The sequence below is a fragment of the Chelon labrosus genome (assembly GCF_963514085.1).
Source record: "Chelon labrosus genome assembly, chromosome: 15".
Classification (NCBI taxonomy): domain Eukaryota; kingdom Metazoa; phylum Chordata; class Actinopteri; order Mugiliformes; family Mugilidae; genus Chelon; species Chelon labrosus.
This window is the reverse complement of record NC_140348.1, coordinates 7392477-7416701: the sequence shown is the minus strand read 5'-3', so window position 1 is coordinate 7416701 and position 24225 is coordinate 7392477. Positions and strand designations below refer to the sequence as shown.

General features: G+C 43.6%; 1 protein-coding gene across 1 annotated transcript in view; it reads right to left on the bottom strand.

Moving 5' to 3' along the window:
- meis1b (Meis homeobox 1 b) overlaps positions 1 to 24225 on the bottom strand; it is a 75804-nt gene that overhangs the window by 28286 nt on the left and 23293 nt on the right. Inside the window, exon 8 of the mRNA XM_084561683.1 lies at positions 12523 to 12668. Coding sequence (XP_084417809.1) covers positions 12523 to 12668 — 146 coding nt within the window. The remainder of the gene's footprint in view (positions 1 to 12522; positions 12669 to 24225) is intronic.

Genomic DNA, 24225 nt, shown 5'->3' with positions numbered 1-24225 from the left:
AATAAAACCCAATGACCTGAACACAACGCAGGTTAAACACCAGCAACATTATGCATTACTGTTGGTTTGCATGTGACAGTTAAGGTAAAAATGAACAGCCTTGACTTGGCCAGATCTGTTCCCCTCACTGTTCCCAGGTCAAATCTCAGTGGAAACTGAGCTGCCCATCAGGAATGCCTGACGGCTAATCCGGGGGCCTTTTTGGCTAGAAGGGCATCACTACCAAACTGTCTTACACAAACACACACACACACACAGACACACACATGGTTTACTGGAAGAGTAGCCTTTCCCTTGCCAGACTTGTATGAGATTACCTTAAATATTTGGGGAGGCAAGCACATTGTTATGCTAACAACAAATGGCCTGAACCCTGAGTATGAGCAGACTTTAAAACAAGCGTTCCAAACTGTAAGCCTGTTGTATCTCATACAACAAACTTCCAATTTCCCTTTTTTTTTTTTTTTTTTTGCTCATTCAATGTAAGTTTCATCCTCTGTGTGTGTGTTCACATTGTGCTACGAGAGCTACGCCATTTCAAATTCCTTTCTGTGTAGGTGGCATCGACTGACATCCCTTTGACTTCATTAGGGAGCAGGGACCCAGCAACAAAGCTGGCTCTGGGAGAAAGGGGGGATTAAAGAAAAAAAGGAAAGAAAAGGGAGTGAGAGTGAACAAAACAACAACAGAAAAAAAAAACAAAGCACCCCTAACCTAATTTCCTCTGATTCAGGCTGCTCCGATGCAAAAATAACAAAACAGCGCAAAAGCAGATCTTTTTAAAGACTCAAAATGAACCAACGGCAGGACTGGGGAGATTCAGACTGCTCTCCTCAAAGTATGTGCAAAATAAAAAGCAAAAGCAAAAAACAAAAAAATAAAAAAAAAATGCAGGAAAATGTTTTATGGTGTTGGTCTACATTAAACCAGCCCAAAGCCTGCATGAATAATTCACCAGTCTACTTTTTTCGGGGGGGGGGGGGGGGGGGGTGTGGCTCGATATATGTACCAGAAATTGCGGAGTACCCCCCTTTCAAACTGTTTTTGTCATCAGATCTCTCCATCTCTTCTGGAGATAAAGACAATAGAGGAAAAAAACAGATGTTCTTGGGTTTTTCGTTCATTAACGAGCATTTTCCCCTTCAAAAAACAGCTTTTGTTGATTTAAGGAACTCTCAGAGCGCTCTTGCCTATGGGAATGAGATAAATCTAGTTAGCTGGTGAGGCAAAGGGTGAAAAGTATGTCATTAAAGCTCTAGTACAAAGTGGATTAGACAATGTACGCATAACCAGCTTCTCCACTATGATAATTGATGATTAGGATCATTCATCGCTTTTCTGAAACTCTGAGGGCGCATAACATAATGCAGGGCAGAAGACACCACTGTAGCTGTCGCAGCAATGCTGCAGCAATGCTACAGCATGTGAACAATGATCCGTGTGCTTTACAGTTGGGTGGGTCTTTAGCCTATGTATATACTGGAGCTTATAGGATGTATGCACATGACCAAGTGTCAAGCTTTAACAAAGTGATGCATTGTTGTCTTTAACATAGAATGTAAAGGGTGAGGTTTGTGAAGGAAAACATCTTCTATTGTGTCCTGTATGTGTGGTGTGTGAACTCTCCGGTAGCTTACACTAAGAGCGAGGGCGTGCTTCATTAGTCCTCCCTATTCCAGCTCAGGGGAGGCTAAATTTATTAAGGGGGCCGGATGTTGCACAACACCTGCTGCTGTGCTTCCCTCTGTGCAATAAAGGGAAGGGGGTGCAGCATGCTAGCTAGTGCTAGTGGTAAGCGCTGCTCGTTGGACTGAGGCTGATGAGCTGGGGCTAATTCAAGGGGTGATTATGTAGTTTGCTGGACCACTAAACCTCTTTAAGCCCGTAATTACCGCCTATTTGAGCGAGGGGAGGCACTCCAAAGCAATCGGTACTCGCATCAAGCGGCGCAGAGAACGGCAGCCACAGCTGGAGGTGGGCTGCCTCAGGGCTGCCTGGGAATGAGGGGGTGTGTAAATTGGGAGTAAGAGGGATCCACAAAGCATCATCCCAGTCAGGTATTGCAGAAAGCTGAGAGAAAACAGTGGGATGCCCCTCAGAGCGCCAGTATGCTAGCTCCAAGCTAGACTGCTTGGAGCTCTAAGCTTAAAAAACAAATGTTCGCTTGTTATACACAGCTACAATACACGGAACTCATTACACAGGGATGTAAAGAAACTGTGTGCCATTACAAATGTGTACAAAGTGGCAAATCAAAAACTACTAAACAAACAAGTAGACTTTTACCCGCATAAACCCTTAAGACTAGATTGTGCTTGGAAATTAGAGAGTAGGGGAGTTGCACACTAAAGCGCTTTTTATAGACTCATCTCTGTGAAATCCAAGAGGGAATCAGATTCTCAGATTGCACCTCGACCATAGGGGAATCCATTTCATTTCACCTGACTTTCAAGGAAATTTGACTTTACGTAATGCCACTGAAATCTGATCTCTCAGAGGAAGCAATTTGGGGACCACAGAACATTCTAATAACCCTGGCGATATTATTATGTTATTATCATAATTACCCTTTTGCCCCCAACGTTTTAATTAGAAACTCACCGTTGGCCCCTGGGGGAGTGAAAAGAACCCAAGTTGAGGGGGATTCTAAAAGTAGGTAAAGGTATTTCACAATTACTCCCTTATGCTCTTTGAAGCAGCAAGTATAGGACGGAAAGAAGAGGCAGCCGATGTTATTGAAAGATGAAGCTCACACTCACCTCCTTCCTCTGTCTTTCTCTGACATCTCTGTCATTCAAAGTACACCTACACCCCTCCCTCCTTCCTCACAGCATCCCTCTATCTCTCTATCTCTCTCACTCGTCTCCGCCCCTTCCATCCCACTGTTCTATATTTAGCATTTTGCTTAACTATGTCGGGCTGCCTCCTTTCCTTTCCTCTTCCCCCCCACCTCCATTTACCTCCTTTCTTTAAGCTCTGATCTTCTCCAACTCCTCTTTCTCCCCAGCCAAATGCTTCCCTCCATTTCCCTCTTCTGCCTAAGCTCTCTTTCTCTTCTCGTCTTCAGCATCAGAGGGCCTTCTCCATCAGTGCACCGCTTTTACAAATCAATGACTTAATCTGTCGTAACAAACAAGTGAGCAGCACCCTCAGCCCTGTTCATGTCCCCCTACCATTGCAAACACTACAACAGAGCGCATCTGAGAGAGTGAAAGGCGTGATGAGAGAAGAAAGCTGACAAATTGTGTGAAATATACTGCATATAAAGGAGACAAGTTGGAAGACAGAGGAATGGAGAGACACGAGGATAGGTGGAACACATTTTGTGTTATGAACATGTTTGGAGAGGAAATAAAAGACAGACAAGGCAGACAAGGGTGAGAAAAGGGATAGCGTATATACGCTGGTATAGGTTTTTCCAACGTATCTTGTCTGGCAGCCCTCAGCTCTGTCCAACTCCTCTACCATGAGTTATTGCCTGTCTGCATTCACCACCTGGTTCACTAGCCATGATTTCCCTCACTCCAATGGACACACAAATATACACACCACAGAAAATACACACAAATGGCTGCATGCATATTTCTGTGTGTGTGTGTGTGTGTGTCACAGATGACGGTACAACACACACCTGACCATCCCCCTCCACAGGGGTACTGTGGGTCAGCTGGCCAAGTGTAAACATACCAGCCAATGGCCATACCTTCCATGCCACCTGCCCCTAAAGCTTCATGATCCCTGCAGTGTTTCATGCAGAACAACGTCAAATGTAAGATTATAAGACAAGTAGGTGTAAAATGATGAGGACATCACAGGATCTCATCTATAAATCATAGCTATCTCCCCAGTGCCTTTGAAACAGCACAAGTGCTTCAATATTGCTATGATATCACGGTTCAAGGCCATTAAAATGTAAGGCAACACAGCTGCACATTATAGAAAAATGAAATGAGAGGGAGTCATGGAAGAAAGGAGGAGAGGGAGAGAGAAGTCAGAGAGGCAGAGGGCATGCATAAAAGATAGGAAACCCTTATGGTTTTTGAGAAAGAAGGGTTTTGTCTGAGCGGGAGACACAGCGTTGGGTAAAGTGAGAGGGTTCACGCATGGGAGAGGATACAAGTGGGAGGAACTGAATTGATAAATTAGTTCAGCCAACGTGCAAACTGATTACCACAATGGCAGAGCCACGGCATCCGTCGAGCACATGCACAGGATGGGACGCGAGCAGTGCACGCACTCATTCTGTATTTACAAAACAGACATGAAGCTGACACATATCAATAATAGCACAACTCCATATGCAATCACACAAAGATGCGCACACACACACACCAAATGTATCTAGGGCAAGCTGCTGCAGTTGCTGTAAGTAAAAGGTATTGAGCTGCTGACTCCAGCCAGAAAATATCCCACAATCCTCTGGATCGCCAAACGCAGCCTAATGGATAATGGCTAACAGCTAGCGCTAATGTGATTTCACACTTAGCAGAGTTAATATATCACTGGCTGAACAAAATCATGCTACACATAGAGGCTATGCTAAACTCGGTTTCTGGAAGGGTGGTGAAGATTTTTCTGCCACGGCTTCATTTGAGGAGTTTTAAACCAAAAAAATAAATATATATATTTTGGAGGTTATTTGCTTACTGTGAGAATGAGAGGCTAGCGTTGGTAATCTCCTGCTGAGCATTGGATAGAAGCATTTCATCAAGCTAACCACAGACTTATGACAATATTTTTCCCTGACTCTTCCACAAGTCAACTTGCCACTCACTCTCCAATAAATTCCACAGTGATGGTGGGGAACGCCACACCCCACCCAGATACTGACGTCATTGCTCTGAGCCTATGTAAATGTGTGTGCGCGCTGGACGCATGTGTTTGCATGTGTGTGAGTCTGAGAGCTAGGAGTGAGACACTTTTCTGGATTTGCAGATGATTGTAAACTGATTAGTGGGTACCAAACCAAGAATGGTTTCACATATCTGAGTTACTGGGCTTGTATCCACTCAGTGCTCACATCTGCACACAGACGCACACACTCTTCACGTACAGCTGATAATGAAAAATAGAACCAGTGTGAAACACAGCTTCAGCATAAAGACATCAATCATTCGGATGTTCAACAATGAAACCACACACTGAAGTGTTTCATAGTTTCCCAACTATGAAATTATATGAGAGTTGGGAGGAGGAGTGGGGGAAAGCAGCACAAGGATGGCATCGAGGGAAGAAGAGATGGTAATAATGTAGACACGATGTAAAAAGTAAAATTAAATATTCCCTCACCTTGATGTTTAATCTTTTTGACTTAAACAGGCCACTTTGTAAAACATTAAAACAACCAGCAAGGTAGCATGGATTATTTCACACTGCTGAAAACTTCTATGAATCATTTTTAAAAATTTCAAACTAAAAGTAATCTCCTAATCATTGCCTGTGTGTGTGTGTGTATGTGAGCCGTGTCAGATCTCTTGCGACTGTTGATCTCCTCCAGTGCTACTGGCCGACCTTGAGGGTCTGTAAAGTTCTCACGTTCTCAAAGAAACTCACCGGCCCACCCCTTTGACTAAAGCCAGATCAACACACACACACTTGCTTTAGGTCTAGATCTGTGGCAGACATTTCGAGAAGAGTTCAAAGGTGACATGAATTAAAAGTTAACTGCCCTTGAGGGCTTTTAAATGGAGGAGTAAAACGATACAATAAGTGGAGAAGAGAAAGTTGGCGAGAAGGTAGAAGGCTTAGCATTGTCAGAAATGTGAAAGGACCTTATAAAACACCTGACTTGAACTTATATCTATAAATGTTTTCAAGCTTGGAGAACAAAGAAAATCACCAACTAAGCTCACACAAACTGACCCCAAGATGTCTGGGTGGACTGTTCTCTCCTTTGGTATAAAAGGTTCAAATCAGCTCCAAGCCAAGGAACATAATTTGTCTGTGGTATATACTAGATGACAGCTGTATTTTGACTTTTCCTTTCTGTGATTGACAAATGTTTGGACACAGAAATGAGCTTATCCAATTCAAATGTTTTTTAAACAAAGGCTTTGATTCAGGCACTGCCTTGCATGGAGCTATATAAGAACTTGATACTTATAGAAAATACTTTATAAAAAATGTTAAGTATGTCATGTGTTTCCCATAATGCAATTCTTGGCAGAATGAGAACTCTTTGGAAACCCAAACTTATAAATTGCATTAAGGTCGGTGGGAAGTCTAAAGTAGGGTATGTAAACCTCATTCATACCACGGTTGGGGAACAACAATAATGAATTTAAATGAGGAAAACTGCTCTCAACAGCAAGTAGGAGGTTTGATTTTTAGATAACCAAGGCATCTCAGCGTCATAAATGAAAATTAAAGGCCAATTTTGCTAATACGACAGCAAACCTTTAATGTGGCGTGTGTATCAGTCTCTCATCCATCTACTGTATACCCTCTATCCATCTGTTCATCTACTCATCCATCCATCATCCCATCCATCAATCATGACACAGATGGCCTTTCAGGAGTGTGTGTCAGGACGGATGCCTTCCTTCTGCCCCAGCCATACCATTACCCCCAACCCCCTTTACCATCGGTCCTAGTGCCCTATACAATGCACCTACATATTCACAACTCCTGCTTCCCACACTTTCACAAGATGGTCTGACTATTCTCTTTCACAAGACCAACTATACAGTTCATAAAGATTGATCATCACCCTATCAGCTTTTGATACATGTGCTAAAAAATAACTCCTGTATGTCCTTCATGAAATGGTTCGGAGTATCAAGTCTGTTTGTCTGTGAGGGTCAGTCCACAAAGAGAAGCCCCCAAAGAGAGCTGTCTGCCTTTGGTCCCTGGGGCCTGTCAAGAGGGATAATTGATGATGTTTTCATTACAAGGTGTGGGGTAATGTGGGGGCTGGGGCACAGTATGTGTGTGTCTGGGTAGTGGGGGTGGGCAGGTTGACTCAGCTGCCTCCTCTTTGACACCAACCACTCCTGCGATTGGTACGGACAAGTCATTGCTTCCAAATGCCCTCATTCAAACTCACACACACATTTACGCAGACACTGGCCCTCACAGATAGATGCACACAAACACACAGCCCAGAGCCAATTCCATTCCCAGAGATAAACTATCTGAAACTGAATAAAAATGCTGAGAATAAGTCTAACTTGTTCTCTTGTTTTCCCCTGCCGCTCTGTCTCATCACAGTGTCACGCCAGGCCTTTGGCAGATCTGTCCATCTGTCTGTCGTCTCTTAGGACCTCTTTGAAATCCTAATGCAGTGGCGCCTAAGATTCTGACTACCACTTAGATTGAATTAAGAGCTAATCAGAGACACCAGGCCACATAGGCCACTATATTACTTTACAGTATCAAGATGGACATCAAGCCTTTGTTGTTGTTTATGAATAAATGAATGAAAACACATAAAAGGTCAGCTGATGTTCTCCCTTTAAGCTCACTTCCTGATGTCTTTTCAAAGCTATTAACAAGGCGTCCTGATGGCCTGAGACGGTCAATTTAAATTATTTTTCATGAGAAGCTTAATTTGTGCAACGGATAACAAAGACAAACAGGCCTAACAACAATCACAGGACAACAGTAGTCATAAATATGGAAAAATTCATGTAAAGTCTGTATATTGAGGAGTCAATATCTACAACACAATGTCTACTACTTCTTGTCCCTAAGACTGTGCAATCAAGATGAAAGTGGCCAGAAGCAGCCTTTCCTTTTGAGTATGACGACTTAACCAGAAAAATAACGCAACTCTGGGAATGGATTGCCATGGTAGGTCAGGGTTGCCGCGGGTGACCAGGGTGCTGACATATCCAGGCTCCAGCAATAAACAGCTGAAGAATAATGGCATCTGAGGTGATGGCGAACTCTGACCTCAGAAGTTTTTTTCCCCTGCCTTCTGTTGTTTAGATGAGGCCGTGAGTATCTGGTTTGTGTTCCCTTAGCTGAGAAGTTCAGGAACTGATAAGTCTTCGGTTTACAACATGCTGAAGGCTAATGAGTAGTGCACCTATCCTTCCATCCAGCCATCCCTCCATTCATCCATCACCTCCTCTCACCCTCCTCCCACCCTGCACACCCAGTTTAGATTCCTCCACCACCCAGGGCTCACAACAGCAAGCCTCCTGGCCTCCTCTGCCAGTGCAGAAATGAATTATATCGCTTTTCACACCTGTTTCTGTTTCTGCTCAACCCCCCACTGCATGCTGCTGTGTTGAGAAAAAAAACATTTCCAAGGGGGGGGAACAGTGCTCCCCCAGCTCAGCTACATCTGCGTACGCAAGCGGTTAAATTAGACTCTAATTGTATTAACGGTGGATTATGCCTTCCAGTTGGATTTTTTATACTCTCTCTCTGTGCATTTTACACATTTTAAGGGGAGAAAGGAGGAGGGGGGGTGAAAAAGCAGCTCATTGAGGGTTTGCGGGTTGGCTTCTTTTATGAGCTGCGATCACGGCTGCCCCTCGTTACACTGCATCTGTGTACAAATAGGAGGGGAGGAGAGCCAGAATGAGAGTGTTAGTGATAATGTGTATGAGAGCGTGTGTGTCCCAGTGTGTGAATATACCAGTGCTAACACTCCAAATGCCAAACCCCCTGCCCTTCCCTTCTACACACACACACACACACACACACACACACACACACACACCTACTTTAGTTTAGCAAGGCAACAATCTAAATGGGAATACGGGTGGTGTGTGTGCATGTGTGTAGCAGAGAGGAGGGGGTGAATTCCATCTAATTACTCTATCACATAATTTCACAAATTGCCTTTTCATAGGGGAGTGGAGTGCAGAGCACAGGGCGCGTTGGGGATTTGAGGCCTGAGCTTTCATTTACTACTCATTTCTTGTTAAATTAAACAAGAAAATACCATTTGTGTAGAGGGGAGGGGGCAGGGGAAGTGGGGGGGGGTCAATTCCAAATGCACAATGGGAGGGATAGAGGAAACGGAGATTGAATACAACCTATTTCTTCATCTCAAGGTTTGTCTCTTTGGTTGTAACACAAAGCAATGAGTAACTTAACCGATTACACAATCAATTTGAAACTGTCTTAATTTAAATAGTTAAACACTAGGTATTTCGAGGAAAAAGCCATTAGGACACTTCAGAGTAATATTAACATGTTTTAATGACATCCTTGTTGATGCCAATTAAAGCAGATTTCTCTTATCAAGTGTCCCATTTAGTTCGCCCCTGAACTGAGCTGACAACTCGAAGCTGTTTAATTAATGATGCCAAGCAAACATTAAAATTTAGATGAGGACACAAGTAGAAATGTCCTCCCCTCCCTCCTCTTTAGTTTGGTTCCCCACCAAGTTTACAGCTGCACGTCAAGCTGGCAGCGGGCTGCGTGGTTCGGCCATCGGTGACAAGCGGCAAACGCTAATGTTTTGTAGTCGCTCCAAGTCAGCACAGCCAAATTCTTCCGATGAACTTGTCCCACAAGCGTTGTCAACAACATATGAGCTCACTGGGTGTGTTGGAGAGAACTCAGTGTGCTGCAACTGTTGTCATCATCACAAATTAATTGCCACCACTCTATCTGTCACTCTATCCATCACACAATAGAAAATATTTTACTCCCCATCCCAATCTCTATACCTATTACTTTTTGTCATCCAGCATATACCCAAAACACTGCTTAGACCACTGTAGCGATAATACCACAAATATGAAGAAGTTTTTCTGCCATTTCTTTCCTGCTGGAAGAAGATGCAGGCAGGAAATGAGCAACCTTGATGGATAAGTGAGCAGGGATGCCGAAATGTCTTCCAAAGCCAGCTGTATAAATGCCACCTACCACCTTCTCTGCTATTGCACTCACAGCCTCAGCTTGCCACCCACCTTCCCCTTCCGCTTCGGTACAATGGAAACTCCCCCGAGGGTCCAAGTGTGAGGGCGAATACCAGAAAATACACTAAGGTTGGGTATCCAAACTTCTTCTATAATCTGCACTGTTCCCGTCTCTGTACCAGTGTCAAATACTTTCACATTTATTACAAACTCTGATTACCTTATTCGGGTTTGTGTGGTGGCGCAGCGCTCTGTCATGAATATGTGGCATCAGTGTGCAAGCCTGAATCACTGTGTGCCTAATTGGCATTGTGTCTATCTCTAAGAGGCCAGACTCACATCCTCACAAAGACAGAGCAGCTGATGCTGTGTGGATGAGCCTGGCGCAGCTGCCCATGTTGGTACCAGCGGAGACGGAGAGGGATACTACCAGTGTAAGAGATACTGTAAATGGTTTTGCATTAGAGGTTTTATGTGTAGCATTCATAAACACTGACATGCGGTGAATAAATTAATAGTGACACTGAGGAATGATTAGAGTAAACAAATGATACCGCAGTAAGCATTTATTTGACACCAGTGGTATTGTTAAGGCCAGTGTTTCTCAATATTAAGACCACATTTCCTATAAACAAAGAAGACGTCGCTCCTCTCTGCCTGGCTTTCATTTCTGTTTGGCTTTGTTGAAGAGGGTAAACATATTGGAAGTGATTTTTCCATCAACTTTTATTTTACTTCAGAATTTAAAAGCAGTTTGCTCTGAAAGAACAGCTGCTTCGTGCCATAAGGAAACATACCATACTATATGTGCCATTGTGCGCCTGCATGTGTTACTTCCCCTTTCTCTTTTGCCTGGGAGAAGGAAAAGGTTGATGGATCCTCCTTATCCCCCTCTTCACCTCCTCACCTTCTTCTCCATGCCCTTGCTCCCTCGGCACTCACTTATATCCTTCCCACTGTTTGAGATCTAACAGTGTGGAAGCCTCCCATAAGCCCAACTCATGGTGTAATATGACACAGGAGGTGTGTTGCTGTGGGTGTGTGTTTCACTAGGCATGTGTGTGCTGAACTGTATGTCCACAGACAGGATGTGTGTATGTTTCAAACACCTTTCCTCTGTCGCCCCGAAGGTTTTGGGGGCTGTATGGGTTGGGGTCAGGGAGTTGGAGTAGAGGCTAGCGTGCATGTGTGATGATGTGTGTGTGTGTGCGCAGAGTGAAGGAGAGCTGGTGGTTTATGAAGGAGCAGCAGAGGGTCAGATGGAAAGAGGACAGCACAGAGAGAAACGAAAAGTATAAGAAGTCTTGTGATACGTGTGTGCATCTACAGTACACCATGTGCACACACACACACCACACATCTCTGCCTACGTGCCACACGTCAGTGAGCGCAATGGAAAAGTTCCTCCGTTTGGCCAATAACTGTTGGAAACCGAGGAAGACGCTGCACAATGCATGCCATCAACATCAAAGACAGGCCACAAATAAATAAATAAAACGTTGAGCACATGCAATATCTATAATCCAACAACCAAATTACTTTCCTCAGCATCCTCCCTGTTGGCTTGTGCAATTCAAACCAACACCCACTCAGCCAAACTGTATCATGTTCTCCGCAAACTCCTGACACAGGCAGAATGTATGTGACGCAACTTTTGGTGAAGTAGTTTTGAAACACATTTTCTTGGGTTCGAATTGTAATTACAGATTGGGACAAACACACTAAAGACACAACTATTCCTAGCTCGTTTTTTTTTTTTTTTTTTTAAATGATTTACACATGAACTAAGTTGCAGTTTTTCTTAATGTAGGTTAAAGTTCTGTTAATATCTAGTTTGTATTTCACCTGATAATAAATGCTGAATGATTTTTATTTGGTTTTAATAATTTAATAATTTCTAAAATGCTGGGCTTGTGGGTTCTGACTAACCTTAAAGCCTGAAGAGCCATTATGTGTTGAATTGATATATTGGGTTGTGAGGTCTGAAACCAGAGATAAGTCAAAACAGTGCTATATTTATCTCTTTAATACGTGTTAAGTACCATGTAGTCGAAAAATGTCTAACAGTGTTATCTGTAACTGATGAATTGATCCTGTTTGAAATGAATAGGAACTGTGTTGACTAAGAAAGCATTCAACTCATTTCTGGCTCCATTTTAACAGTCACATTGGTATCCTCCAGTGTCAAAATGCATTTTTCCCACACTATTTCCCCGCAAACAATTTGTGATGCTTTCAGATGGTGCTAACAGCATTTGTATTCTCTGCTATAATTGAGGGAAAATAAAGCCAAACCACAAGCTTTTGCAGCATCCCAGGCATCTGTTAAATAATGACAGATTTGTTCTTAATAAGGTTCATCTATGTATCTGCAGTTATGGCCAGGGGCGTCTCTCCTTGGCTTCAACCTTATTCAGTTTCAGCAGATGAGCAAGATTGCCGGCAGATTACACAGGCCTATGTCTTTGAAGTGTTCACTGTACGAACCGGGATACTGTGTGGAGAAGAGGGGTCTCTGGTGGTGTGTATGTGAGTGCCAATGAGTGTGTCAGTGTCTGAGGATGTGTGCGCATATGTGTTCTTTGAGTAGTGTGCATGCGTATTTGTGTCCAATAAGAAAAGTTAGAGTATAACAGCCTGTGTGCACTTGTGATATGAAACTAAGAGAATTCAAGAGCAAATGTCATTTTGCTGAACTCACTGTTAGGTGCTGAAAGAGCCACGCTCTCATGATGTTGGTGGCCACCTTAGGGAAAATCCCTCTCTTCTTGTTACGTTTCTTTTCTTTATCCGGGTCATCATCATCCCCTGTACTCGGTGAAGCCACGCTGTTGTCCAGGCCATCACCTGTCACATGACAAGAAACAGGAAGAGACAGCGGAGATCAGACTCGCGGTTTGTTTACTTCCTGCATTTGCTGTGCCTCTGCGTTCAAAGGGAATAAATACGATTTCGAAGGAATTCTGGAGGGCTTTGTATGCACAGACGGAGGGGTATAGAGACACAACAATAGCAAGCAGAGAATGGCTGGAAAACAGCACCTCATAAATGCATTCATTTTTAATACATTTATAAATAACCCTGCCTTTCATTTTTCTCCCCCCCGTCACTTGAAAACACAGCAAGCGCTCGCATCTTTCTGCGCGAAAGAGAGAAGAAGGGGAGCACAAAGGACTTGTAAGGTCGCATTTCCCCACTCTCCCATCCAAGCCCGCGCAGAATTGAAAATGACAGAGAGATTTAGTCTTTATTATCCTGAGGGGAAAATAGTTATTGAAGCGTCGCCCCGGCGCATTCTGCCATTTTACCTGAGGTGGAAAGAGTAACACGGCACTACAAAAGGCAAGGTTGCGAGGAGGGGGAAGGCAGAAAATAAAAGGAAAATAGGTGGAAAAAAGGAAGTCAGAGGCACAAACAACGCTAACAAAGCTAGCTGCTTTTCATAACAATGGCATCATGGCTGCTTACAGCAACCTGTAGGGCTTCGATAAGACTCTATTAAGGCCAGTTAACCTCACCTAAGGGGAACACTGAGACAGCTCAGAGTATTTGAGCACTGCGAGGAAAAGTGAAAGGAAGACGCTCCATGGGCCTTTTTCTCTGCATTCACGCTCAACAACATGAGCCCATACACACACATTGCATGTATTCAAAACCAGCCAATTACTGTACGTATTCTATACAGCTCCAGCGGAGAGAAAGAGGCTCTACCCATCTGTGGCTGTGAAAAGCCTAATTGTTATTATCATTATTCAAAAATGCGAGCAACCCTCAATGAAGATGATAATCATAAAAGAAACATGAGGCGAGGTAAACAAGTAGCACCCACACTGCTAGAAATTTCAGCGGGAAATAACCGACTTTTGTACTGCATCACCTCTCGCGACTGGAAGTAAAGAAGAAAAAATAAAATACGCTGAAGCAGTGCACAGAATTGGATGCAGTTATTTATTGATTACACACAAAGCACTTCTAAAGCTTCTAGGTCTATTCGCTGTGGCGGGAGTAGATAACTGCACTGAAGCAGGCCCGCGCTCCACTAACTTGCAGAGGGCGACACCCAGCACCTAGCTAAACCCTAAGCCCCGATTCATCGATAATTAATGGGGATGTTGGCGCTAATCCGGTTGGAGATGACTTTTTTCCAGCCTGCCACATCAATGGAATAATCAAGGGCCTAAAACCCAGGCCTTTGCTCCCCATTACCTCAGGCAAAAGAATTCCTGAAAGCATGCCTGGAGGGCACCTGAATTATATACACCATTAGGAGAGAGAGGCTCTCAACGATCCATACGAAACAACACTCTTGGCTAGCTCTCACTCTCTCTCTCTCCCTCTCTCTCCGACTGTTCTGGCAGACGGAGATACATATGCACACATATTGAAGGCTTTTTAATGAACCTCATGTGGAAGTGGAGGTGACGATTGAGGGTGGGGGAGGGATAAAACAAGAGCCAGCTTTCCGTAGACGGAGCGATACTGATGCAGCCTCTGAACACTGATGATGCCCATAAGCAGGTAAAGCCAGTGCTAGGGTTTGGTGACTGTCACATCACCAAAAGGTAAAAAAGCTGGATTCAGGAAATTGCCACAAGGCAGGCTGAGGTACTTTTGACCAAGTCAGCATACTGTAAGTCACTGTATGTTCTCTATGTATAAGTGCTATGGATTGTTTTCATTATTGATTAATGTATGCATTTTTCAGATTGTTAGATTAATTGTTTATCCTATAAAGTTAATAAGAATCTATTTCCCACAGGTGATGTCGTCAAACCTTCCACAAAACTCAAAAATATTAAATTTACTAAATTTACTATATAACAACATAAATCAAAAAAGCAGCAAATCTCTATATCTGAGAGTGAGATATAGTTAATCTTGGTTCTTACTTAACGATTAAAGCAGTCATGCTTGTTAAATGACTGATCCATTAATTGATTAACTGACTAACCAGTTAAATGCTCATACAAATACACACATACAAAGCGTGCAGTCCACCAAATGTCTTGACCCCTCTCCGTCCTAAGACACACTCGCATTGCAAGCTTGAGTTACATCATTAGCCTTGGACAAACGCAGCCCGAGCTTAACTGGAGAGTTTTTTCTTCCTACTGTTTCAGGGATAAAATACACCCACCCCTCCGTCTCCCTTCCTCTCTACATCTCTCTGCCTGGTGGAAAAGAGGGGAGAGCCGAGCCGAGGCCCTGTAATCTAAGACCAGATTTTCATTGGAAGCAAATGCTTTCAATCCGTTGTAAAGACCGGCTCATGTTCAGCAAAGCCTACAATAACAAACCTAGGGGCTTGTCCCATGCGAGTTGGGAAAACAGAAGCGAACGGCTGGAGTACCAGCTCAGAGCATGAGTGAGTGAATGTGTGAGTATGCATGCAAGTGAAGCTCAGGGAAGAGGTGAGATATCATAAGAAGCGCGGAGAGAAGGGGGAAACTTTACAAAAAGATTATGGGTGTTGCCTGTAGTCTCTTGATAGCATATTTGTCACCCTTAGACCAAGCCCTAAACCAGACAGAGAAACTCTAACACTTCCAAATATTCCTTTCTGTTCCCTGTATTTCTACATCTGACCCTAACTAAGACACTTATGATACCTAGAAGGGGAAAGGGAAGGCGCAGGATTGGAGAAGGGCGTCAATTTTATTGGCATTTCCATTTCCAGTGCAATTTGATACCAATCACCTCTACAAGGTCTGGGGCTAATTTCTGCTTTTCTTTAACCCCAGCAAGCGAGGGAAGAGTGGGAGGAGGAAAAAAAAAATTGAAAGACTGGCAGCGAGGAAGGGAGAAGCAGGAAAGGTGTTGAAGCTGTGTCTGGCAGCCATGTTGGGGAAATGTCAACGGCATTACCACAGCCTGTCAGAGGGAGAGAGAGCGGGTAAAACAGGGAAAGAAGGCGAGTAAGAGATAGCGAAGGAGCTCAAGAAAAAGGGGAGGGACATTCAGTGTGTGTGGAAAAGAGAGACTGAAAAAGTGGAACCTCAAACTCGAGCCGACTGGGGCAATGAAGAAGGAGAAAATAATGGGTAGGGGGGAGAAGGGATGCTGCGGCACACTGGACTTAATCCGCTGAAAACATTCAGACACAGAACAGTCAGTTGTTGTGACACTTTTTCCCCCTGTTTTTAGGCCTGTGAAGCAAACACCAACACAGATCTTTTCAGAAAAGCTCTTCCAAATGGATAAAGCTGACAAAATGCTAACAAGTACATGCTGAATTGGTGGTGAACTTTGTTGTCATAGTGTGCTCTGTAGTCAAAGAGCATCGTTCTATAAATGTCTCAGCATGCAATGCTCATTAGAATACGTAGAATTGCATGACGGATGCTTGCAGCCCACTCCGATTGTGACATGAGACAGAAGGTAATGTGAACATAATCTGGGGCGTTAACATAATAAACATTGCTGCTTTACCTGAGAATTATCACAAGTAAATGCTGAGAGTATGGATCAAAAGTTTGCTTGAATGGGCAGAGAATTTTGGACCTGTAGCCTACTGATTTTATATTTTTCTTCGTTAGTGTAAAATTACCTCTGTGACATCACTGCCAGTTTCTCAGCCAGTGAGCTTTTCAGTTGTCCAGTCTGTCATTCTGTCAACCAGCAGTCTAATTGGCTAGTAAGGTAATCAGTCTGTAAAGCCACCAAGTTAGCAAGGGAGTCAGTCATACAGCAACCTTGTCAACCAGGTGCTTGGTTAGACAGTCAATCCGTCATTCACTCAGTCAGTCAGAAAGCTAGCCAGGTAGCTAGTAAGCCAGTCAGCCGCTCTCCATACACACGCTGCCAGCCTCATTAAAAGCATCAGCAGGCTGCAACCCTGTTCTGCATGAGTGTGGGGAAGCTAAGCTAGCAAGCTCCAGTGTCCCCACAAGGAAAAGCCATGGGCACAACTCTGGGCCTGGCCCACTGATCGGCCATGACAACATCTTTGCAACTATTCAGAGGGAGGGGGAGGGGCAGTATCAATGCAGGACAGTGGGGGCGCATGTTTGTGTGTGAAGAATGTATGCATGCATGGATGTGCAGTCGTCTGTATGTGTGTCTATCTCTGCCTTTCTTTATGCATGTGTGTTTCCATCCACAGAAGGTCTGTCTGTGTGTGTGTGTGTGTGTGTGTGTGTGTGTGTGGCAATTAGGAGCAGGCCACTGACTGGAAGGAGCCAGGGGCAGTTGAAATGCCCCGGGGCCAACCAAGGGAAGGAATATTTTATCAGTCCCCTCGCACGTGTACACAAATACACACTTGCACACGACACACACATGTGCTGTGAGCAAACAGATAATGACGTAAAAATTAGGTTGGCTTTCTTCATGCATATCCACTGGCTTCGTTAGTATTAGCAAAACAGACACTTCTGCATTCATTCAGCTTCGGTGGCTTTTATTTAAGCCTTTCTGCCACTTCATGTTTCATTCTTGGATTCTTCTCCTTCCTACTTCATTACTTTTGCTCCCCTCTGTCTCTCTGTCTGCTGGACTGTGGGGTTTGAATGGAGGATGTTTGCACAGTATTGGGAATGTAAGAGTGAGGCACTGTTTTCTCTTTTCACAGCAGGTTTGAACTTTTCTTTCAAATAAGAGTAAATCATGCTTCACTAGTAAAATATAATTAAAACTCAAACTTTATGGTTTCAGTCAACCTATTCAACTAGTGAGAACAAATTAAGCTTCACCTCCTCTCCTTCTTCCTCTCCCTCTCTTGTGTCTTTTTCACTCATCTATATCTCTCTGTCTCAAGGCATACCCTGACATTATCAAGCAGTATCTAGGCTAATCTGTTATGATCTGATTATGAACCATCTCTCAGCGTAAGACAGACACTGGTACTACCTGCCCCCTGTGTTTGGGCACACGTGCCATTCAGAGGTGTCAGCCATTTTTCTGCTGCCTGGCAAATTAACAGCCGCAGAATCACAGTCATTCATCTGCGAACAGTGATCTTGTCAGACACGTCGCTGCTGGCGCAATGTGAGAGAATTATGACATTTAGCTTTCTAATAAATTTTTTTCTTCATAGAAGCACTTCTGAGATGAGAAATAAGGGTTATGAATATTAGCTTTGTGCCAGATGTCATGAGTGGGATCCTGTGTGAGGAATCATTCACAGATGGCCAAACGTTTTTGGAGGATACTGTGAGATGTTTTTGCAAGGTTTTATAGGCTGTGGATGGACTGAGAGGCAAAAGAGTGCAGACAGGTCTTTTGAGTTTATGACAGTGCGTTTAGTCTAAGGGCTATTTGTTGCAAGAGAGAGAGTGTGTGTCTTTCATTGTGAGTGCAAGTGACCTGGAGCTGATCTCTCAAAGGCCACTCCTAGAGTTTCACACCCGAGAAAGCTCACATGACCCTGGGTTAGCAGTCCAGGCAATGCCCAGGCCTCAGGGGCCTGCTATCCTGTTCCACATGGGACGCACACCTCTTATATCGACAGGCGAGAAATTCATGCATACACACAGTCAAAACATGATACACAAAGTGCACGCACACTTGCCGTTGACGTACAGTCGCTAAAGTGCTCTCCCTCTCACTCTTTCCCCCTCTGCAGCTCACACAGAAACACACACTCTCACACAAATACACATACATTACATTCCCAGAAATCCTCAGAGGGGTAAAGAAGGGCTCACAAGAGGGAGGGAGAAAAGAAAAAAGTGGCGTTTATTGTATTCAGGCCATTCATAAGCTATAGACTTGAGGAGGGGGACTATAGGGGGGTTGCAGGCAGTGGGGGTTCCCTTTGCATGGCTCTGGAGGCCCCTCCCACCTCCAAATATTCTGAACATGCAGGAATTCCTTGCAACGCAATTCCAGAGTAGGGGCACATTTTGAGAAGCGTCTCGTCCTTTACTGCACCAAAAACAGACACACACTTGAACGTTCTCACATGCCCCCATTTCCTAGGATGTTTTAAAGGGGCAAGTTTTCAATAATGACTACCAAAGTATTCTAAATCAACACACACACACGCACACACACACACACACACACACACACACAAACTTCAATACAAAAAACTCTCTGTGACCAATGCTGTTTCGCCTCCCTTTTATTCCCGAGGAGGAGAGATGGAGAGAAATCCCCCACGACTATTCTGCGGATAATGACATGCGCTGTCGACAAAACAATATGGCTAGTCTAGACTTCCCTTCCTGCCTTTGCCAGAGAGACTTTCTACTGTTTTAAGATCTTTGCTCGAAACTCCAGCCAGTGCATTGGGATCACATCACCACAAAGCATAGATTAATCTGTGTAGAACATACATCAGCTACAACAGGATGAATAAATAGATTAGGCAGACAGAGAAAGTTGTCATTATTACAAAAGAAAAAAATGGGGCTTGCCAGGTTAACAACCAGGGGAGAGGTAAGTAATTGCTTCCTGTAATCAAAGACAATTCCATTGAAGTAATTACAGTAAATAACGAGTGCTTTGCAATAACAAAGACAGTTATTTTGAATGATGACAGTTTTGTGGATCAGCACTGACAGACTCAATAATGACAGCAACTGGTGAGTCATTTACAAAGGTTATTTGTAATTAAAGCACACCAGAGACTTCTTGTTGTGAGAATCTGAGCCAAGTTTGAAGCAATTATTTCATTTGTGGTGATCTGATGCGGAGAGGATCAGGAAGTCAGGAAGAGGGAATGTGTTTTACTAACAACAAAGAAAGAAAAAAAAATAAAGAGGCAAGTTATGAATCAATTAAAAGTGTCAAAACCTCAGGTCTGGGTGAATTATGTGGCTTTTACTGGTGTGCTTTAAGTGCATCGTTGTCAGCATTCATATTGAATGTAAACAGACATTCCATGCTTTCCCATGCGTTTCATGTTAACATAAAAATATAAAACATAACGACAGACATGCAAGTGTTGGATAGATATATTAGTTTGCCGGTTTTACAGCTGAAGTTGATCGTTGAGTGAACAAAAGACAAAGTTTTGTGCTGAGCATTTCTCACTGACATTTAAGAGATCAAATGATTAACCTTTTATAAAATATTGAATATGAGACCCGTGTTAATGGTCATTTTCCCTATACAAGTGTTCTTGTGCTCCTGTGTGTTACGGCTGAGGCCCATCCTCTGCTGGCTATGAGGGGGTGAGGGATCAGGCCTGTTGACATAGCCATAGGTGATGGCAAAAATGTCAGTGTAAATGTGACTGCTCTCTCTGTGCCATTTTCCCGTAAAGGGTCATCACCACGGGCTGCCTGACACGCCGGAAACTGCCTCGAGCGCAGGGCACCAACACGACATTAAACTGCAGTATGCCTCCACGCACACAACAACACACACACACACACCGGCTGCCTTTTATTCCCACTTCCAGATCAGTCGAGAGAGAAAGAATGAGGAGGAAAGAGACAGACGGTACAAGCTAAAATGAAAGTGTAGGGCGATGAATTCACCCTTTCATGTTGAGCACTTTTGCTGTGTAACTATTGATTTTTCCTCTCTTGCCTTTTGTGTTGCCGTTTTCTTTTTTTCTAACCAGAAGATAGAGGGCCAGACTCAGTTCAAATGGGAGCACTTGTGAGGGGGGCCCAAAGATCCTTCACTTCATTGAAGGGAAGTCCTCTCTCTCTCTCTCTCTCTCACACACACACACACAAACACACACACACACACACACACACACACACACACAAACACACAAAATGGTTAAGATTCCTGACATTGTGTCTCTTTTGCTGCTTTCTCACTCTTAACTCTCACTCTCAATTGTTTCACTGCCTCGTAGATGGCTTTTGACACCTCCGACTCACCGAGCTTCAGTCAAACTCAGCACGCAGTGAACTGACAGAGAAGGAGAGTCAAATGGACTATGGGAGAAGAGGGGAAGGGGGAAGGGAAGCAGAGAGGACAAGGACTTTAACAAAAAGCTAAGAGCACTTAACAGTACAATGGCTCGGCGGTCCTTTCCAAAAGTCAGCTGATGTGCTGAAGGGCGTTCCAAAGTCCTTCAATGTAGACACGGGACAAAGAGAGGGAACCTTCAGATAATCTGAAGGAAAAACATCCTATTTGACTTTGTTGTGGACTAACATTCAGTAAATATGTATGGTACATTCAACAAGCGAATACTAGATATAGTCATGGGGGAGCTCTTTAATGAACCATCAAGAAACCTTTTCAATACACATTAATGTGTCACGAGCCCTATACTAAGCTATCATATAACTTGTTTAACTTCAACCAAACTGTCAAAACCGCCAGTTTGATCAGCTAAAGTAAAGTTGAAATGTATCATTTCAGCACCAACAACTAGTCTGTTCTGTCTGTAATCATGCCTCCATGTTTGGGGTGTAGCTCAATTAACCAAAAGACAGTTTCCCTGTTCATTTTTTCCAGAGCTACCATATATAGCCCTGTCTGTTTTCTAACTATCTCAACGACACAGCCTCTGTTAAACGCTTAATACACATGGATTTTCCCACTCATGCTAACCTATCAGTGCCAGCCAAATTGCAGTATGTAGTTAGATAATGCAGGCACGCTAACCCTGCGGTGGTGCTCGCTAATAATAGCGCATTAGCTTCCAGTGAGGTTTTTTTTTTTTTTTTTGGAATAACAGAAGGTTTAAGTATTATGAGGGAGTATAATATGGTCTGGACCCACAAGCTCAGGTTACTGAGGGGGTGGTTAGAAAAACAGAATAAGTCTTTATCAGAGCTTCAACCTACTCTGTTTAAATACTTTCGATTGCTGAGTTGCTGGATTTACATTATGGGGTTTTAGGTAAATTGTAGATGAGCAAACAGAGCACTCGATGTTGGAGGTCAAGTGTATGGCATCTTTAACGTTTCTTAAAAACGCCTGCATTAACTCCTCTGTTTTAAAAGCTAAAGTATTACATTAACATTAGATTCTCCCTACGAATGAACGCTGCATCTCCACTCCTTCCTCCTTGTCATGTCCTTGATAAGCACAGGATGTGGTGTTGTGGGGATGTGGGGGATTTGTAGTCCTATCAGCCTACCCATACGCAGCCCTGATAAGACTTTTGGGACAGGGGCAGAGGAAGAGGAAGTGAGTGGGTTTGCATCGGCCTACTTCCTGTTGAGAACGGGTCCATGTGGACGGGAGTGATATGCCCCCCGTGGACGCTGGCGCTCTTGCCCCACAGTCCCGGCAAGTCACTTCCTGAAAGAGGCAGCCCTCTCCGGGGGTGACTTCCTGTAAGAGTATGACCTCTCTGCTGCTTAAGAGAATCTCAGTGGAACAAAGACCTGGGACTACCCATGGGAGCTAGTGTGCACAATATATAAATGCAGTTTGTGTGCTTGTGTTTGACACTGCCTTTCAGGCCTTTACTCCAAAGGTTATCACTAGTGAAAATCTCTGCCCCGAGTCCCTGCTCATCTCTTTGAGTTACACTGGCTTGGAGCGAAAAGGGCCGATCAGGTTACAGCCAAATGTGTGTGTTCACAAGTGTGTGTACCGCAAGTGGCATGCTTTGTGTTTCTCTGCAAACACACAAAGTAAACGCCCATGTTGCCCTCCAGCCCACCCTGCCACTCTTGTGTTTATCTACAGGTATTTGTTATCTGGCCTTCTCTTCCCGCTCTCTCTCTCTCTCTCTCTTAACTCTTAGAAAAGCTTGCTGGGGTCTTTATCTCTGAGTCAAATCCTATAGCAGGTATCCATGTCAAAGGGACCAAGGGGAAGGGGCCTCTGGGGGCAGCATGTTTGGTCTGGGTCACCCTTGGGTCAAGCTTTGGCCCAATTGATTTACTTTAAATGCACTTTTTACTTCCAACTTATTGCACATCAGGTGACCCGGCCTCACCAATTCTCATGGGTATTTTCTGTCTTTATGTTTTTGATCAAATATTGCTGTCTAAACTAAAGCACAGTATCTGAGTAGGCAGGTGTTCAGTATAACTACAACACATAGCCATAGGGATCAAATCTGTGACAAAATCATACAAAAAAATTGGATTTTATTCACTCTCACACTAATGAACACCTGTGTAGAAGCCAAGTTTAAATTTTAGAATCAAGGGGAGTTGCATGTGTCACTTAGGGGTTAGAAAATAAGCCCCAACAAAAAATTAAAGTAGCACCGACCCATATCCAATAATAAAGAAAATCCACAGGGATGCAAGTTGTGACCAAAACTGGCGCTTCTGCTGGTGTTTCCCTGGCATGAAATTGGCTTTGTGTGGGTGTCGTTGGGAGAGCCGGCTGGTAAATTCTCTCCTTCTTTTGTTAGAAAAGGAGGGGCTCCATGCATAATGGTCTTAGCCAGGGAGGTCTGGAACTGTGTCCATAAATTGAATTATTTCAATTTGAGGGAGAGAGTGAGAGAATAATGGAGAGTAGCTGTGAGAGTGTGTGTGTTGCATTTACATGCGAACATATGCATATGTGTTGATGCAGAGGGACTCGTTTTGATTCTTCGGCAGGGCTCATATTTACAAGAGAGAATATAAACCAAGTTGCAGAAGATTACAGAAGGGGCCAAATGTTACCTTGCAGCTGGAAGCTATAGTATTGGATGAAAAGAAGACTGCAGATTGAGGCCACAACAACAGTGTCCTGTCTGAACACTGCAGTCTCTCAGTATGACATCTGTTTCTATTCTTACAAAGCAATTAACGACACAAAATAAAAACAAGGTGCGAGACTATGTATATTTATATGTTGATATAAACCCGTGTCCCAACTTCATATGAATTATGAAACGACAGATACGCAAATGTGTTTGTGTATATACGTGAATGTTTGCGTGTATGTGTGAGGATGGGGGCAGGGTGAAAATATTCCTGACACAATATAATCGGCAGGGGACCATATGGCAAACTGGCAGCAAGCTATTTATCCTTATCCTCTTTGGAGGCTAAAATTAGCACTTCACTGTTTGTAGCTTTAAGCTGGACTCCAACCACTGTGATACAGCTAATAATAAAGAAAAAAAAAAAAGAACAGCCCAGTTGGCACGACTACTACACCCCATACCTTCTTATTTTGTTGTGCTGCAGCCCTCTCTTTCCCATGTACTTTAAACTTTTCACAAAATGTAACATTCTGGTTAAAGCGCCCTAATTTTAAGATCAATTCATGCTAAAATAACGACCATGGATTGTATCAATATCATATTGCTGGAGCTAGGTTCTCCTATAAGCCTATATGTCAGGAAAGCCAGGATTTCCTGAACATGGACCCCCTTGGCTAGCTTAAGAGTGTAGGATGATGGGCCTAATCTCTTTATCAAAAGCTTAAATAAACGTTGGTGCATGTGTGTCTGTGTGAGTTGCTTATTTGTGTGTGTTCTTGTGTGTGCCAAGGGGCCAAACAATGCTTCTCCACTGAACAAAGTGCTAATACACCATCTCTTTGCTCTCCCCTCCCCCCTCCACTCCATCTCTCTCCATCTTCTAAT